Raw genomic sequence first — 18,330 nt, 5'->3', positions numbered from 1 at the left:
TATTTCGGCAACAGGGCAAAGGCGATTTTATTGCTTGGTGCTAGACTTTTATAGTCAATTGAAATGAGCATAAAAATATATCTTCTCCTGTAAAGCAGGCATTTGCCCCCCTGAGAAGGGTCAGGGTGGCTCTGGGTCACTGCAAAGCAAGGCCTGCTTAGGCTGGCCAAGGGGGCTGCCTCGGGCTCGCCCTGTGGACCTTCCACTGAGCTTTGACTATGCTCTCCCAGGGCTCCCAGTGCTGGCAGGGTCTTGGTTTGGCAACCCGGGAGGGAGGTAGAGGTGGGCATCGGTGCTGCGTCTGCTCTGTCTCTGGCATGCTGAATTTGTGTCAGGGAAAAGACACACACACTCACTCTCATACACACACACACACACACACACACGCACACAATTGGTCTTCATCAGGATGCATGAGTGGCTTCCAGGGCTGACTCATTCTTGGTCCCTGGATCCTGCCAAGGGGCCACAGCCCATTGGAGGCCTTTCCTCTTTGTGACCTGCCCCCTTCCCAACCTTCTTGTTTCAAACCTCATCATGGTCCCCAGTATAAATATGCACAAAATGGAGCTCAGCCCTGCCTGCTGGGCTCCTTGGGTCTGGGGTCTTGCCAAATTGGATTATAAAAGACACTTAGGTTAAAATTATAATGATGGGTAGCCTGGTGTGTGGAGCTTGGGGGATTTCCGGAGTTTCAGAGATGCCCAGTGGAAGAGAAGACAGTTTAGATGGAGATGAAAATAAAAAAAAAAAAAACAAAGGCTCCTCCCTCTCCTCACCTTGGTCTCTTTCTTCAAAGCTCAGTGTAGTTGTTAGCTCTTCTCAGAGGCGTTCCCTGGTCCCCCTGCTGCTCATGTGGGGGTGGGGCAGAGCAGGGGCTTAATTAAGAGCTTGTGGATTGATCAATAAAAGTTAAGAGCTAGGAGAGCCCCAGAGATAAGATACTTGGTAGTTCTACCCTTAATATTTTGCAGAAAAGGAAACTGATGTTCATAGAGGGTCAGGACATGTCCAGGGTCACACAACCAGGCTGAGACTCAGAGAGGGTCAGGGACTTGTCCAGGGTCACATAGCTAGGAAGGAGCACATCTGGGATCCTAGGCAAAGTCCTCTGCCTAATTGCAAATTTTGCATTCTTTCAATTCCACCATTGGCTCTCTGGTGCTGCCTCCTGATGAGAACGATAAAGTAATCATGATGATAATCATGGTAAAGATGGTCTTTCTGACGCAGGAGGGTTGATGGGTGGGCTCTTCATGCTCACTCTGAGCCTTTTAACAGCCCTGCAGAGGAGGCAACATGGGCATCGGGGGTAGGAACAGGACCTGGGCTTTCCCTGGTGTGGACAGGCTCTTCACTGATGCAGGTTGACACCTCCTCTTCTGCGTGGCCTGAGAGAGCTGCTCCGGCATCCAGGCCAGTGCACGGCAGAGGCAGTGTCCGAAGCTGGGCCTGTAGCCACCACACCAGCCTGCCCTGTTTACATGTGACCCCTGAGGGTCAGAGCCTCTTGGTCCCACAGCGTTAGAGGCGAGGTTTTCCGCTGGGCTGCACCTTCTGGGGCCCTTCTTGATCTCTCCCCTTTCCCCATCAACTTTAGTTTTGTATTTGTTGTATCAGTGTCCCCCGGCGCCTCCTTTTCTGGCAGGTGAGGATCTAGTCCTCATTGCCCCCCCGTGGCTCAGAAGCTCCTTGAGGGCCCTTTAGGAGGCTTGGTGACTGGCTGGTGGCCAGCGGGACGCAGGGTCCTCAGGCTTCCTCTTCTGGTCCTTAGGGGCGCGTCCCCACAGGGGATTCTGGAGTCTATAGGGTTCTCTCCTTGGGGATGCATAGTCAGCAGATGTGAGGCTGACTACCATGCCAGAGGCCCGATCCACAGGCCTGCCAGTGCCCACCCGACTCCAGTGGGCTCACTCTGCTGCTGCTGTTTTGGTCCCTTCAGACAAAATACGCTGACCCGCCTTCTTGGTGAAGCGGCCCTGCCCTCTGTAGCCTCAAGCACCCCAAGCGTCCTCAGGGTTGCTGCCACCACAGGTTCTTGGATCTGCTTTAATAAAGGAAAGCAACTCAAAATGGGTTAACAAGCTTACTTTTAATCAGTCAGACATGTATCATTTACCTCGTTCAGGGGAAAAAGGTCAGCACCCCGAACTTCAGAGTATACAGACAGAATTATCAAGACAGAGAAACAGATCAAGTACACAGCTTTCCAAACTGTGCAACCATTACATCCATACCAAACAACATCTGGGTTTCAAAGCTGGGGGGCTCTGGACAACAGCTAGCCCAGAGTTTCATCAAATCACAGAACACTTCTCAAAGTGAGCCCCAAAACAAAGCCTCAAATCAGGGCTTATATAGCCTTCTCCTGGCTCAGAGAATGTAACAACCTTATTGACCCACTGGCCAATCAAGAAGTATCTACTGAAGAACAAGCCTCTCACCCCAGGCTCCAGGTGCACTTTAGCCTAGGGGCAGGGAAGATCTTTAAATTTACATTCCCATTACACCCTCAGGGAGCGCCCAGTGCAAACTAGGAGTTCTGGACTTCTTGGCTCCCACCCAGCGAGGGTAGAATCCAGAAGGAAGTTCGGCTTGGCCCCTTGTTGGGCACGTCGCCCCATTCTTCCATCTTATTTTCCCTTATGTGATGAGGGCTGTTTTCCTTATGGTGTGGAATGTCGTAATCAATATTATATAGAATAGTTCCTTATTATGTGCAATGAAGGGTATTTTCCTTATTGTAACGAAGCCCTGGTTGTCCCCTGTGTAATGAGGACCACGTGATACAAGGTCTCTTTACGCTCCTGGGAGCCCCTCAGCCCCTCTGCCAAGAACTTTGCTTAGTCTGAGGACCTTGCTCTGAATCCTCCTTCTCCCTGGGTGTGTCCTTGGCCTCTCTGGGCTCAGTTTCCCTCTCTGTAAGGTGAGTGAGTTGGCCCAGGTGACTGGAGGCCTCCTTCCTGCTCCAATTCTGGGAGCCTGTGAGTTCAGCTGTGGTGGAGGTGATGAGGGCCAGCTTACTCCCAGGACAGACTTGGGAGAGCCGGCTTCTTCTCCATCTACCGGCGGGTGAGGCCTGGGCATCTGCCCTCAGCGCTCAGTGTGCAGAGCTGGCTTTGCTTTCCCAGGCCTCTCCCTCCCAGGGTATCGATGGCCCGCTTTCCCCTGCGCAATGGCCCGGGCAGAGGGCCAGGCAGCCTCATGGATCCCCAGTGTTTATTCACCAGCCTCTGGAACACTGAGTGCTCTGTGTCAGGCTTTCTGTGGGGAGAGGAGAAGCTCATTAGCAAGTCATTAGAAGGGGGGAAACGAGGCACCCAAGGGCGAGGGTGGGAGGGACTCAGAGGACCCAGGGTTAGGCTGGGCCCTCCTGGGCACTGGCTACCTTTGTCCTACGCTGCTGCCTGTGGCAGGAGGTTAAGCAGCCAATTCTGGATGCCCAGTGGCCACCTGGACATCAGTCCTTTGAGGCCAGTTGGGTAGGGACCGATGTGATGGGAAGAGTGTGTGCCCATAGAACCCAGTGTGGGAGGGAGCCTCGCGGGGAGGCCTCCAAGGACTTGTTCCTCCCTGCCCGGGCCCTGCATTCCCCATCTCTTACCCAACACCCACCCATCTTCAAGACCGGTGCTCTGCTGGGGGGCCAGAGCAGGGGCCAGAGCAGGGCCCAGGGTCTGACGGCCTGCCCTCGCCTTCACAAGAATGGTTGGACTCTTGTTTGGCCCGATGACGGAGGCTCATCACCCACATATCCTGGCATGCCCCTTGGAGTCTAGCATGGGCCCAGTGTGGTGCAGATGGCTTCCTAGCCTCAGACCCAGCCCCTCCTCGTTCTGCCCTCTGCCCCTGCCGGCTTGAGTTTATTCTGTAGTGTGTGTGTGTGTGTGTGTGTGTGTGTGTGTGCGCGCGCAAGCACGCGTGTGTTTATCTGTGTATGTCTTGTAAGTTCCATGAAAACACAGACTGGTATATTTTGTCTTGGCATCTGCATAGAGCCTGAGGTAGGTAAGGTGCTCATGTGCATTGATTTAACACATCTTCTGAACTGGATGTCACAGAGGACCTGAGAGCTGAGGCCAAGTTAGGGGAGAAGAGGCCGATGGAGGCAAAACTTGAGGCCGACCCTTAGCCATCAGCTCCTGTGCTATGTCCTGACAACCTGCAGATACAACGAGGGCATTAGCATTTCTATCTCATAAAATGTTATAAACTGTGCTGGGGTGTAGACATGGGGCTCCTGGTCTTCCAGGGCCAGGTGCCTCAGTGGGTCTTCTCCTCCCTTCTCTGGGTCTGTTTCCTAGAGGTCAGTGACTTGCCTAAGGTCACAGAAGGCAAAAAATGGCAGGGGAGGATTGAAACCCAGGCCCTTCCACTCAAGAACCAGTGGTGTTACCACTGGACAGAAGTTGCTTCCCCAATGCCTTCATTTGAATGACAGAGGGGCTGAGGTGCCAGTACTTGGTGGCTGGCCCTGGATTTAGGGCCCTTCTCATGTAGAAAAGGAAACTGAGAGTGAGAGCAAGGCCGTGCCTGGCCTAAGTGCAGAAAGCACAGTCTGGTTGAGCAGAGTCCGGCTTTGGAGTTGGAGGGTCTGGGTTCCAATGTCAAGCTCTGCCTCTTCTGCCTTGTGTGACTGGGGAAAAGTCCCTTCCCTTTTCAGAGTTCTCTCTGTGGCTCAGAGTTTAGAAGACTTGCACAAAGAGGGAGGAGGCAGGCCGGGTGGGGAGAGACTGAACCAGCCTGTGTGGAAAGTCGTGAGGGCTGAGGCAGATTTATCTCAGTTCTGTTTCCTAGCTCCTGGCGATGACTACACCTGCTGGCCCATCACCCTCCCCAAGGCCCATGGTGTTCCTGCTCCAGGGTCAGTAGCTGCCTCCTTCATCCTGGATGGTAACATGAACCATCACTGACATCGTCTTGTCACCTAGAACAGGTGCCATTGCCCCTGAGGTTTCTGCCCTGCCCACATGCTCACCTCCCCCATCCGTTCCCTGCCCCCCAGGGTCTGTGATCTCATCAGTGTGGGCATCTCCCAGGTGACGCAGCTCAGCCACCCAGAGGTGACTGGTGACCTTGGAGAATTGCTGAGGGCATGGAGATGTTCAGTGACTTACCCAGGGTCACACAGATGCCCGCAGTAAGCAGTTTAAAAACAAAAATGGAAATAAGAATATTATTCTTATTTCTAATATATATTCTAATATAATTCTAATATGTAAGAATAACATCCACATATCCAGAGCTGGCTGTCATGTGCTCACATCCTGGTGCCCTGTGGCTTTTCTGGGGGGGTTTGAAGGAGCTGAGCTCTGTCCCTGGGCACCCAGGCCCTGGGACCCTCTGGCAACTGTCTGCTGCCGCTCCTTGGAACACCGGGAAGACAGAGGAAATTCACCCTTTTAATACAGTGACCAAAAGATAAACAGAGGAGCCAGTGGATCCCAGGTTGAGAATGTTTGCCTTTGATGCAGATCCCTTTGCCGCTTAGTACCTGGGGGACCCTGGGCAAGTCGTTTTCCCTGTTGAGTCTCACTTTCCTCCTCTGTGAGGGTCTTGGCCCAGGGGAGCTCCAAGTTTCCTTTCTGCTCCAGAGCTGGGTGCCCTGAAGTGTCTTCTTTGGAAGGTTCTTGTGAAGGACAGAGCCCTTAGAGGCGACACCGCAGAGGATTCTCCCCAGAAAAAGTCGAAATGGCTTTGATGAGACACCAAAGCCTGCCACTGAGGCAGGAATGTTCTGGGAAGTCCGGGCTTGAAAACCGCCCTCCAGAAAGGAGGTGTTACTTACAGGCTTCCAAAAAGAAAGGTCATGCAGGACCCCTGGCTCAGGGTGATGGGAGATGTGGTGGGTGGCGTCCTCCTGCAGGGCTTCTGGGCTCTCCCTCTCAGTCAGTCAGTCATCAGGCACTTAGTGAGCACCTACTGTGTGCCAGGTGTCGAGGCTGCTGAGGCAGAAATGAAGCCGACTCTGTGCTCACGGTGGTGACTTTCTGAGTTGGTGGCGTTAGTGGTGTCGGTCTCCACGAGAAGCCAGTCCAGCTTGTGTTTGTGCTGTAACGGTATCTATACGCATGCGCCCTTTGGCCCAAGACTCTGGCCTCCTGACTGTGCGGGGGCGGCTCTGCTCGTCCCTCCCTCCCTCCGCATAGCTGCCCACTGGTTTTCATCCTTCCCAGCCCCTCTGCTAGTTATGTCCTGTTCATCATGCTGGGCAGCCGGGTGTCTGTCCTGCCTCAGACGCGGTAACTGTGTGACCCTGGGCAAGTTACGTTCTCCTGTTTGCCTCAGTTTCCTCAACTGTGAAATGAGCTGGAGAAGGAAATGACCAACCAGCTCAGTATCTTTGCCAAGAAAACCCTAGACGGGGTCGCGGAGAATTGAACGCGGCTTGTTAGATTGTGAGCCCCTAAAGGTGCAGACCTTCCTCTGACAACGGCTGGCACGTAGTAGGTGCTTAATAAGTTTTTGCTGATTGATTGATTGTGTTGACTTGTTTTTATTTTGTTAAATGCTGGTTCCTGCATGAATCTTGTAGGCATCAAATTTGACCCCTCCGTTCAAGAGTGTGCACAGTAGGGCCATAGATCAGAAGATCTCAAGCTGGTAGGGACCATGAAGTCATCAAGTGCAGGATGAGGAAACTGAGGCTGATAGAGGGTCACACTGCGAGTGTGTGTCTAAGGCAGGATTTGAACTCACGTATTCCTAATAGCAAGTCACATCAAATTGACAAGGATTTATTAAATGCCTGCTGTCTGCTAGGCACTGGGCGAAGTGCTTGGGGTTGCAAAGAAAGGCAAACTGAGTAAGTCCAGGGCTCTCTCTGAGCTCCTTGAGGGAATCTGTCTGTCTGTCTGTCTACCTATCTACTCTATCTCTTTTTTCTATCTTTCTGTCTGTCTGTCCATCCATCTATCCATCATCTGTCTCAATATCCTATCTATCCATCCATTTTTTCTATCCTATATCTACCCATCAATATTCATTCATCCATCCTCTATCTTTCTATCTCTCTATCCTATCTATGTATGTGTATGTATGTGTGTATATATGTATTGTATCCATCCATCCATCCATCCATCCATCCATCCATCCATCATCTATCTCTCTATCCTATCTATCCATCGATCTATCATTTATCTATCTTTCTATCTCTCTATCCTGTCTCTCTCTCTCTAGAAAATTAGTGGACTGACTTTGTGTCCTCAGGACCTAGCAGAAGCATTGAAGCTTTCACACAAAATACTAAATGTTCATAGAATCTGTGAATCACGAGTCAAAGTGATCGTCCTGGCAAACACAGCAGACCCCGTTTCCCCTCACCCCCTGCCTGCTCTAAGTCGTCTGCATTCTACAATGTGAAGAATTCATGTTTGTCTTTGCCGTGCTCACACCTTCCATAAGACCCGCGTGTAGAAGAAGCGAGTGTTTGTGGGGTGATTTCATAGATGTTGGACCCCTGGCGGGGCGGCCTCCATCTGTGAGGGAGCAGAGGGATTGTCCAGGTGGCCCATACTTACCTTGGCCCTCCTTCTCCAGGGAAGGAAAGTTACAGAGATTCCGTCTGTCTTGGCTGTATCTCTTGCCTGCTGAACAAAATTAAGGGTGAAAATGGGTAATATTCAAGTCTGCAAAACACTGTCTAATTTACAAATTCTTCTGTGGCAAAGGCCGTATGAGAATTGGTCTGGTTTTTGATCTTGTCTGGCGGGAGGCTATGTGTGAGTGACCTGGTTTGTTTGTTTTTTTGCCTGTCAAATACATGCACCAGATGTCTTATGATAAAAGTTTTCTGAAAATGATTATCATTTCCAAATAAACACTTCCTGCCCTGCTCCAAACCCTTCAGTGGCTTCTAGAGAAGACCTGAATCTTTCAGGCAGGCATCTAAGGCCACCCACCAGCCTTTACTCTTCCCCTCCGCAAAGGTGACTTTGCATGGATGTGTGTGCAAACGGGACATATGTAGAATAAATGGGGGTCACCTCTGACACCTGGCGAGGTCTTCCTTCAGGGCCCAGACTGGAGGCCTTCTCCTCCATGAATCCTCTCCTCATCTACCCGGTTGCTGCTTTCTGCCTCGGTATTTCTTGTACAAAACTCATTTGTGTTCTTGGTAGAGTGTGAGCTCTCTGAGGTCAGGGATTTAAGTGTTTTAGGTAGGCCCAGGGCCTGCTATAATCCCTTGTATGCAGTGGGTGCTTAATAAGTGTTTGTTGAGTTACATTGGGTGCCTTCCATTGGTAGACCCTTGGACACTCCCTGGGAAGTGATGGGAGGCACTGAGCTTATTCCCTTGGCATGATCTCTAAGAGCCCAGGTCACCTTCGTGCACTGGAGGGTGTGAGGAAAGACACTTTTATATCCATATCCATATATATGTATGTGTATATATATATATATATATATGTATGTATGTATGTAATTTGAATAACCATAAATGACTTTTCCCTTTTTCTTATTACAGCCCCCTCCTTCCCCACCTTCCTCATTCCTTTAATTATTCATATTGCTTCCTCGATTCTCATATCCAAACTCTACATGAATCATTGCTGCAGGGCATGTTGCTGCTAGAAGGACGTTTGAGATATTATTAAAACCAGAAGCTATGAGCAGCCACAGGCTGCCTCTTGTCCCTTTGAAAGTTCCCGATTCTCCCCAGACTCAGCGATCTCTCAGCCCCAGATGCGGGCACACGGGGGTGTTTGTAGTTCCTGTGACTGGGTTCACCTCCTTTCCTATTCCTCCTGGCTCATTTAGTCACAGAAGTCACTGTAGTCCCTGGGGTGGTCTGGGTTTGTGTGTCAAAGTTACTGGATGGTTCTCAGCCCAGAACTTGAGTGAGCTCAGCAGGGGACAAGGAAAGATGAATCACCTTGGAGCTTTGGTGAACTCAGCACACGTTTAGTAGGCATCGCCTGTGACCCAGTCCTAAGGATGGAAGACACACAGTTGTAGGGTGGGCCCCAAGAAACACGCCAGTCTTAATTGCTGGCCACCAGCTCCAGGCCCTGGAGGTTGTCTTTCTAGGCTTTTTGCCACCATGATGGAAGAAATGGCTAATGAGGATATTACTCACAACTTTCATTTCCCTTCCTCTCTAAGGCTTGCTAAGTGTGTTTTGGATGGTCTCTCCCGTGGCTGGATTTCTGCAGTGCTGGGCAGCACAGTGTTTGCTGCTGTTGTCCACAGCCCCAAAGAGGGTGACCTTCTGTGTAGAGCAGTTGAGCTTTATTCAAGGGGGATTTGCAGAAGGCTCTGGGAGGGGTGGCAGGTGGGGGCTATGGTTAAAAAGCATGTGGATCCCCAGGGCCAGTCTGAATCATGATTCATCCTTCAGAGGCAGCATGGTTGACTGGATGCTGACTTTGGAGATTCAGGACTTTGAATTAGACCTTGGCCCTGCTGCTTCCTACTTCGGTGGGGACTGAAGGTCTGTGGGCCTCAGTTTACTCATCTGGAAAATAAGGAGTTGTATGAAATGGCCTCCACAGTCTCCTCCAGCCCTAACAGAATGTCAGAAATGGGAAGAATTGTAGACATAGCCTTGTGCTCTGGATTCATTGTATGGCGGGGGAGGGTGCAGTGGAAATAGCAGTGACTTGGCCAAGAACACCGAGCCACTGGGTATCAGAATAGGGGATTGGTCTGAAGTTTTGGAATGCCTGGCCTGGGGCTCTTCCCAGCAGGCCATGTTACCTCTGTTGTCTCTGCTTCCATTCCTGCATTCTCACTTGGGTTTTGGACACTTTGCAAAAGAAATAAATTATTTATTATCCACTTAACTTTAAAGACCAGCTTGACCTAATGAGCTTGCTTTACAACTATTTACATTTGAAAAATTTACATTTGAAAAATTGCTTCAAGCTAATAAAATGTCCGCACCAGCTGGGCTGCCCATCCCTTTGGGTCTTTCTTCTCCACCTTTTTGGTCTTCAGCTCTTTGTGCTTTTTCTTCTCTAGCTGTAATTAGTATCGATCATCGGTGTGGCGGCTTCTCACTCACTCCTTTCTTTTAAATTTATTTTAGGGTTTTTTTTTTTTTGTTTTTGCTCTGCATTATTTCACAAGGGCCCTTTCCGATTTCTTTGCATTAATTATATAAGTTCATTGACCTTAATTGCATTGCATCATTCCATCACACTGATTTCCTATGGCCTTGTCTCTTCTCTGCGAGCTTCCCTTTTCCCTCTGCCCATTCCCTGTCTCTCATTTTCAGTCTCTTCTTCTCTGGCTTTTCCCCCGATGCTTTGGGACTTGCCCGGATCTCCCCCATCACCACAGGAGGCCTTCCCTTGTCCTGCCATTTCCTCAGGCTCTTGTCCTTGGGATGTCTCCGCTCCCGCTTTGCTTTCCTTCCTGCTCCCTTCTCTGCTCCCCGTGGTCTGCAGTCTGATCCCCTGACTCAGGAAGTCGTCCGTGCCCGAGGTGAGCAGGGTTGTCTTACCTGGGCAGTCCCACGGTGTTCTTTGCTCTCGTTGTCTTTGGCCCCTGAGCAGTTGGCAGGGTAGACTCTGATTCCATGTGGTGAGCCATCTTTCCTCTGGGCTTTGGTGGCTGTCTCCTTGCTTGTCATAGTAGGGGTGTTCCCCCAGGCTTTGTTCTGCCTTCTCTTCACACAGGCTTCCTCTTGGTGACATCATCTCTTACAGTGGGTGAGGCCATCATCAAGGCAGATGTCTCCATCCTGGCCCTTGTCTCTCCTGAGATGGTCCTACCAAGGTCCCAGTGGGCACATCCATCGTTATGGCCCATAGTGACCTCCAGCTGATCAGAGCGCACTTGGAATGCTCTCCCTCATGAGTCCTCTCCTTCTCCCAGCTTCCGCCTTTCTGCTGATTGGGGAGGGGGAGCAGGTTTTTACTCGGCTCCTGCTCCCCCACGTGCCAGGCACCTCGTGAGCTCTCTGTGATATCACCTTGATCTCAGTAGTTGTCCCATTGTCACCTCAGACTCTGCTTGAGCGCCTAGCTCCGTTGGCCCTGATATCCGCCAGCTGCCTGATCTTGGGGGTCCTGGGGCAGCACCCGGCCTCCCTCTTTCAGGCCTTCATCACTGCTGGCCTGAGGGCTGGCAGGAGCTTCCCCATTGGTCTCCCTGCGGTGCCCTCGGCCTTTCGTGCTCTGTATAGCCTTCAGACGACCCTCCTACAGTATCTATATGAACCAGGACTCTCTGGAGGCTCTGGTGGCCTGTGAGTAAGTCCAGACTCCTCCCTCTGAAGCCTGCCTTTCTGTTCTAGACCCATGAGCCTGCTTGCATGCAGCCCCCATTAGCTCTTCCTGATTCTGTCTCCTTCCTCTGGGTCTTTGCCCAGGCTGTCCCCCATGCCTGGGATGCCTTCCTTCCTTCCCACTGCCTCTTAGGATCCTGATTCCCCTGAGCTGTTCATGTTCTTGACGGCCTGCAGACACCTGTATCTACTTACCTGTGCGCTATTTTACCTTCCAGATTTGAGGGAAGCTCCCCAGGGGCAGCAGCCACTTAATTTCTGTCCTTGTATCTCTGGTACCAAATGCTGTACAATTAGTTAATGCTTTCTAAGTTGATTGAGGAGTTGGGGGGAGCCCCTTTGGCAGCTGCCTGGGTGCATGCCTTTTCCTCCATTTCTGGTTTGGGTCCATGTTTCACCGCTCTCTGATTTCACCAAAAGACTCTCCCCAGGCCTTCAGGGCCTTTTTATTTAGGGATCTAGAGTCAGTTGTAGAATCATCTAGTCCAAGCAGCTCATTGCTCAGAGGAGGACCCTTGGGCACACAGATTAAGTGACTCGCCCAAGGTCACACTGGTAGTCAAGTGAGAACTTGGGTCTGGATCCCTAGACTCTAGATGTAGGAAAAAATGAGATTTAGAGCAAGAAGAGGAAGCTTGAGGAAGATGAGGCTGCACCCTTTACTGCAGGTGACCCACGTCAGAAGGAGCAGATGTGGAGGTGGGGCTTTGTCCTCTGGTCTCAATGCCAGACTCTTTCCTGGTCCTCAGGTTTGGAGGAGTAATACCAAGGGAGAGGCTGTTGGGTGAAAATCCAGAGACCAGAGCTGCCATTTTCTCTGTGCAGTTGCTGGAGTGGGTCCAGTCCCCTTGTCGATTTTCAGTTTGAGGCCAGAGAGGATGAAGGCTGCCATGGGAAGGCACAGCCATTTCTGAGTGGGTCAGGGGGATGATCGATTTCATGAGATGGGTTCATTTTCTAGATGCAGGAGAAATAAATACTTATCTTGTAACATTCTCTGAATGGATAACAGATGGCTAAACAAACACAGATTCCATTTGGACTGGTAATAGGAAGCGGCCTCGAGGGTATCGGATTTTCAGTTAGACGGAGGAATTTCTAAATTGGAAAAGTGCCGTTGATGATTCCAGAGCAGGTCCGTGGAGCCCGGATTTGAGTGTGTTAGTAACAGTGACTGACACTTATGGTACTTTAAAGTTGGCAAAGTGCATCCTGTACCTTCGCTCAGCAGGGTCTCTGGCACATACTAGGTGCTTGTAGTCTGAGGCTGACTGTCACCACCTGCGAATGACAGGATTTCCCCCCAGAAGACTGTGGGGCTGACTTGGGCTCCGGAGCCCAGAGGACCCACTTGTGGTCATTTCTAGACCGGGTACTTTGTAATTACAACCCGAGTACCTGTCCTCCAGAAGCTCCCATTCTAAAAGGGCAGACAAAAGGGCAGAGAGAGTGGAGATAATGTCTTAATTTAGCCTGAAGGGGGATCAGGAAAGGCTTTTTGTTGCTGGTGGAACCTCAGAAAGACTTGAAAGAAGCCCAGAAGGCCCTGAGATAGAGAAGAAGGAGGAGGAGGAGAAGAATTCCAGCCAGGGAAGATGCTGAATCAGGATTTGGAGTGTTGTCTCCCGGAGCTGAGCCTGGCCTGAGTTCGAGTTCCTGCTTTGTCAGTCATTAACTCACTGTGGGTTGGTGGCAAGGTCGCAGCAACACTATGAACAGTGACCTTGGACTGGACCCCTCACCCCCCTGCCCACCTGCTTCTGTCAGTGGAGACCTAAGACAGACATTCCTGGGGACCAGGATCTCCTGTACCCCTTCTTCATTCCCAAAGAATTTCATATCCACCTGAAACACACCAAGGCGTCCCAGCAAAAGCTTCATGAGGACAAAAATCTCCTAATTAACAGTTATTTTAATAGAGGTCTGTTGTCTCTCTTTTTAAAAATGCACCAGATGGGTAATTTATAAGGAAAAAATCACGAGAAGAAAAACTTCCTCTTCTGGACCATTAGCCCTCTAAAATGTTATGACTGTGAGCCCTCGTGGTTTGGAAGGAAGAACACTGAATCTGGAGTCCAAAGGCCTGGGTTCAAGTGTTCGGTCTCTCCTTTGTCTAGGTGGCTGCGTGCAAGGGTATTCTGGGAGCAGGGGTTAAGGCCCGGGACAGGGGCTGCACCATTGACGGCTGAGGGGACGGGTCCCTTAGGTCTGCTGGGAGAGGGCTGTGTGCCCCTCAGAGTCTCATGCCCAGGGGCACGCCCTGCTGCAGCCACGTGTTCTATGCTCACGCCTTCCTCAGCCAGGGGGCCCGAGAGGCACGGAGCATGCTGGGCCTGCAGTCAGGGAGACCTGGGTTCAAGCCTGACCTCTGACTGCTGGTGTGACCCTGGGCAAGTAATGTAACCACAGTTTGCCTCAGTTTTCTCAACTGTATAATGGGGATGACAGCAGCACCTCCTTTGCAGGGTTGCTCTGAGGTCCAGATGAGATGAGAAGTGTGAAGTGCTCAGTCCATGGCCCATAGTAGGTGCTGCAGAAATGCTTGTTCCCCTTCTTTCTGGGGAAGTGGGATGCTGCGTGGGTGTGGAGGGCAGGCCCAGAAGATTCCTGGGAGGGCTTGGTCTCTGCGTCAGACTTTATGGGGTGAGAAAGAGGCAAAGAGGGGAAGGGGTGTGTTGTGTGTGTGTGCGCATGCGTTCGTGCGTGCCTCTGTGTGTGCCTGTGTGCGTGCACATTTGTGTGTATGCATGTGCGTGTGTATGTGTGTATGCGTCTGTGTGTACGTCTGTGCGCATGCGTGTGTGCCTCTGTGCATTTGCACATGTGTATGCCTGTGCGTGTGTATGCATGTGCGTGTGTGTATGTGTATGCATGTGTGCGCATCTGTGTGCCTGTGTGCGTGCACATGTGTATGTGTATGTATGTTTGCCGCTGTGTGTGCATGTGTGTATGTATGTGCGTGTGTATGTGTGCCTCTGTGCATTTGCACATGTATATGCCTGTGTGTACATGTGTGTGTGTATGCGTGTGCCTGCGTGTGCACTGCCTGTGTGTGTTTGTGCACATACATTGCACATTTATATATTAGTGTTTATCAGAAAACAAAGAAGCTGGGGACGATGGATGCCCCTGAGGGTTTATCCTCCCTGGCCTGGGAGGCCCTTCTGTGTCACCTCCTCACTCCCTTTAGGGCTCGGCCCAGAGGCTACTGCTGCTCTAGGCCTTTCCCAACGCCCCCCCCCCCAGCCATCTCCACCTTCTCACTTTCTTCTCAGTCCCCCTTAATCCAGCTCAGCCTTCATTCTGGCCACGCCTCCAAGGCATCTTTTCTATATCTTGTTTGTACATAGCTGTTTGTGGGCTGTCTCCTGCCTTGGACTCTAAGCTCCTTGCAGGCAGGGGCTGTTTTGGGTTTTCTTTGTATCTTCAGCAACATAGTCCTGGTACCTAGAAGGCCCTTAATAAATACTTCCTGACTAGGCTGTCAATATTGCCACATCATTATGTAGTATTGATATCTGTGTTGTTGGGGAGGGGGGCCATCCAGTCCCCGCACACAGTCAGGCCTTTGTCAATGTCCTTGCAACCGAAGGGAGTTTTATGTCAATGATGACCCTGAATCTTCTCAGAGCCCTCTGGATGCATCCTCTACACAGCTTATTTTTGGAGAATGGGTCTGTAGCCTTTGTTTCTAGGTCTTACTTTCCTGTTCTCATTTTCCCTGAATGTCTCTGCAAACCTGACAGGGATTTGGATCAATGCTGGGGCATTCAGGGCTTAAGAAGCACCTGATCCAAGTTCTCCCTGGGGATTGGCATTTACTGATACCCCAGTGTGTCACAAAGAAATGACCTTTCCTTGTGCAAGAGGTACATGTCTGGCTGTAGGTCGTTTTGTTCAGTTTGACAGATTCACAATGAATGTGCCAGAACATAGTTGGTGTATCTGACAGTATGGGCTGCATGACAACATGTTCTTCCGATCCTTTTTGCTAGAATGGCTTTATCATTTCTGCTTTAAAGTTAGCTCCATAAATTGGCTTGGATGTATTTTGACTTAGGAATTAAGTCTGTCTTGGTACACAAATGATTCTTATCTGAGAACAAGCCAATTTCTTACAGAAAAAAAAAAGCACCCTCAATTAAAATCCATTTCCATTCAACAAGTTTCTATTAAAAAATGAAAATAATTCTTTTTGGTGAAGGCGTGATTAATAGAAACATTTGCCATGTTTCCCTGAGTTTTTACCTCTTTCTTCCATTGATGTCTGATGTATATGCAGTGATATTTGACAGGAAAATGTAAGCCTTCAGTTCAGTGCACATTTGTTAAACAATGAGCCGAGCACTGTGCTGGGACTGGGTGATTGTCCCTGCCTTCCAGTACATCTGCCCGTAGCATCCAGACAGAATAGATGTTATAAGAAGTGTCACAGCAAGTGTTTTGATGTATTTCCTTCCTTTTGTTGATCTCCTTGGAGCCTGTGCCTGGCAATGAGATCTCTGGGTTAGAAGGTATGAACATTTTAGCCACTTCTGGCTTAGTTCCCATTGCTTTCTGGAAGAGTTGGACCCAATCACAGCTCTACCAGCAGGGAATCAGCATGCCTGTCTTTCCATAGTCCCACCAACATGGACTCTGCGTTTTGTCACAGCGAAAGATACAAAGTAATTTCCTGAATGGGAATAGTTGGAACAGTGGGGGGAGGCTTGTGGGTGGTTCTTGTCTAGGGAAGGCACCCAGCCTTTGCTTTGAATGAAGCCTTCTAGATTTACACTGGGGAAAAAATAAATGAAGAGAAGGCCACTTTCTGAAGTTACACCAGAACAAAAAGCCTCATTTTATTTCAGTGTTTAAATAACAAAAATGACTTTTGTTGAGGGTACCTTTATGTTTTCGCTAATAGCTTTTCCCCCTTTTCCCCAGCTTTTTATAACTACGATGCCAGGGGAGCTGATGAACTTTCTTTGCAAATTGGTGACACCGTGCACATCTTGGAAACGTTCGAAGGTAGGCCTGCTTGTTGGGGAGTCTGCAGTCTTACCTTGTGGGGGAGGTGCTGCACATCTCTGCACCTAATGGACATAACATTATGTGGCTGTTTTTTTTCCACCTCTCGGGTGTGAATAATGCCCCTTTTTTTCTGCTTAGTGAATGCTGCCTCTCTGCTTTCTTTCTCTGAAATAGTGCAGAGGTTTGCCATCATTTAAATAAAATATTCTTAAGAGAAACTCAGCTCTACAAGGCCGTTATTTTAGCTCATAAATGTTCCTTTGACACAGTTATGTGCCTTTTAAAAATTCAGTGCGTTTCTTGTAAGTGGATGGAGAGCTGAATTCTTATTCTCCCACCACTTAAAAGAGACGGGCTGTTGGGTGTATTTTTGTTTCTGGGGCTTGGTTGGATCCGAAGTGGTAGGAATTGGGGGGAGCTCAGTCTGGCCTGCCAATGGTCCGATGGGGCTCCTGGGAGCTCCTCTTCCCCTCCCCTCCTCATTCCAAATACAAAGTGATCCAGGGCTGTGGTGGGCCTGATGACGGGCAGCAGCAGGGACAGTGCCAGGCAGCTTTGGGGGCTTGCAGGGTGCTGCCTTTGGCAGGTCCTTGGCTTTTTGGAAGTTGGTTTGGATTCTCTGCTTTACAAAGATTAATATGATAAGAATCCCTTTGTTTTTGGCTGTTAACTGTGGAAGAGAGAAGCCATAATAGGCAAAGTGTGGGTTAGAGCCCTTCTCAGGGTCAAAGACAGAGTTTTAGAAATGTTTTTACACTCTGGGTGGGGGAGGGGGGCGGGGATAGCAGGAACAGCAGCAAGAAGAAGAATAATGATGACCGATAACAGCTGCTAGTCACCCTTTCTCTAGAGCTTTAAGATCTGCTTTTCAGACATCATCTCTGTTGATCTTTACAACAGCGCTGGGCATGCTTATAAGTGTGAATAATTAACAAATACTAGCATGGGGCCATAGAGGTGGGGCGGGGGCTGGGGCCTGGGAGACCCCTGGCAGAGGAACTCCTGAGGGAGGAAACTTCTTCCGTGAATGCAGGTCAGGACTTTCTCTGCTACTTAGACACCTAGAGAATCACCCATAGCATTGAATAGGTAAGTGACTGGCCCTGGGTCGTGCAACCACGATTGATCAGAAACTCCAGGTCTGTTTTGGACAGCTATTCCACTCTCAGAGCTTGGAGGGACCATGAGGGCTTCTAGTATGACTGGGACATGACCAAGATTCCCTTCCCAAAACACCTGATAAGGGATTGGTCAGCCGGCTTTAACTGGAAGGCCTCTGGCATGGGAGCGTCCCTAACCTTTGAGGGTGTCCGTTGCCCTTTGAGATCACTCTAGGTAGTGGGAAGTTTTTCCTTATAACTTGTGATTGCTTAGATAGATAGACAGATGGATGGATGGTTGGATGGATGGATGGATGGATGGATGGATGGATGGATGGATGGATGGATGGGTATTTTTGTTGTTGTTCATTTTCAGTTCCATCTGGGTTTTCATGACCCCATTTGGGGTTTTCTTGGTAAAGATACTAGAGTGGTTTGCCATTTTCTTCTCTAGCTCATTTTACAGATGAGGGAACTGAGGGAAGCAGGGTGAAGTGACTTGCCCAGGGTCACACAGCTAATACATGAGACCAGATTTGAACTCAGGAAGAGGAGTCTTTGTGATTACAGGGGAAGTGCTCTAGGTCCGGACCCACCTAGCTGTCCTGTACAGAGAAATAGGCAGATAGGTAGTTAGATGTAAAGATAGGTAGATAATAGATAACAGAATAGATGTTTGTACCAGATACAGGCTTAATAGACAGGTCTGAACTGATAGTCATTGAGTGGGAGGGAAGGAAGGAAACCAGAGCCTTGGATCTCCTCAGATCTGGAAGCATCCCAAGATCTGCAAGGAATTCAGAAGCACCAAAGTGAACCCACCCCCTCCCTCTATCTCCCTAGCCTCATTTGTTTCTGACCTTTTCTTCATGGGAACTCCCCCTTGGGGGCTATAAACAAACACTATGGAGCTTCAGGACTGCCTGTGGATACTGGGAATGTTGAAGGGGGATATGGCAGGCACCCCAAAGGAACTGGCAGCAA

General features: G+C 49.9%; 1 protein-coding gene across 2 annotated transcripts in view; it reads left to right on the top strand.

Moving 5' to 3' along the window:
- Positions 1 to 18,330, top strand: part of DOCK1 (dedicator of cytokinesis 1) — a 618,254-nt gene that overhangs the window by 49,224 nt on the left and 550,700 nt on the right. For both annotated transcript variants that reach the window (XM_069101719.1, XM_069101718.1), the window contains exon 2: positions 16,160 to 16,243. In XM_069101719.1, the coding sequence (XP_068957820.1) occupies positions 16,160 to 16,243 (84 nt within the window). The remainder of the gene's footprint in view (positions 1 to 16,159; positions 16,244 to 18,330) is intronic.

Source organism: Petaurus breviceps, unplaced genomic scaffold (assembly GCF_028583685.1).
Source record: "Petaurus breviceps papuanus isolate PSGF00001 unplaced genomic scaffold, PetGlider_PUasm1.0 490, whole genome shotgun sequence".
NCBI classification, from domain to species: Eukaryota; Metazoa; Chordata; class Mammalia; order Diprotodontia; family Petauridae; genus Petaurus; species Petaurus breviceps.
Note: the sequence above shows the minus strand (reverse complement) of the source record. Positions and strands in the feature narration are given on the sequence as shown.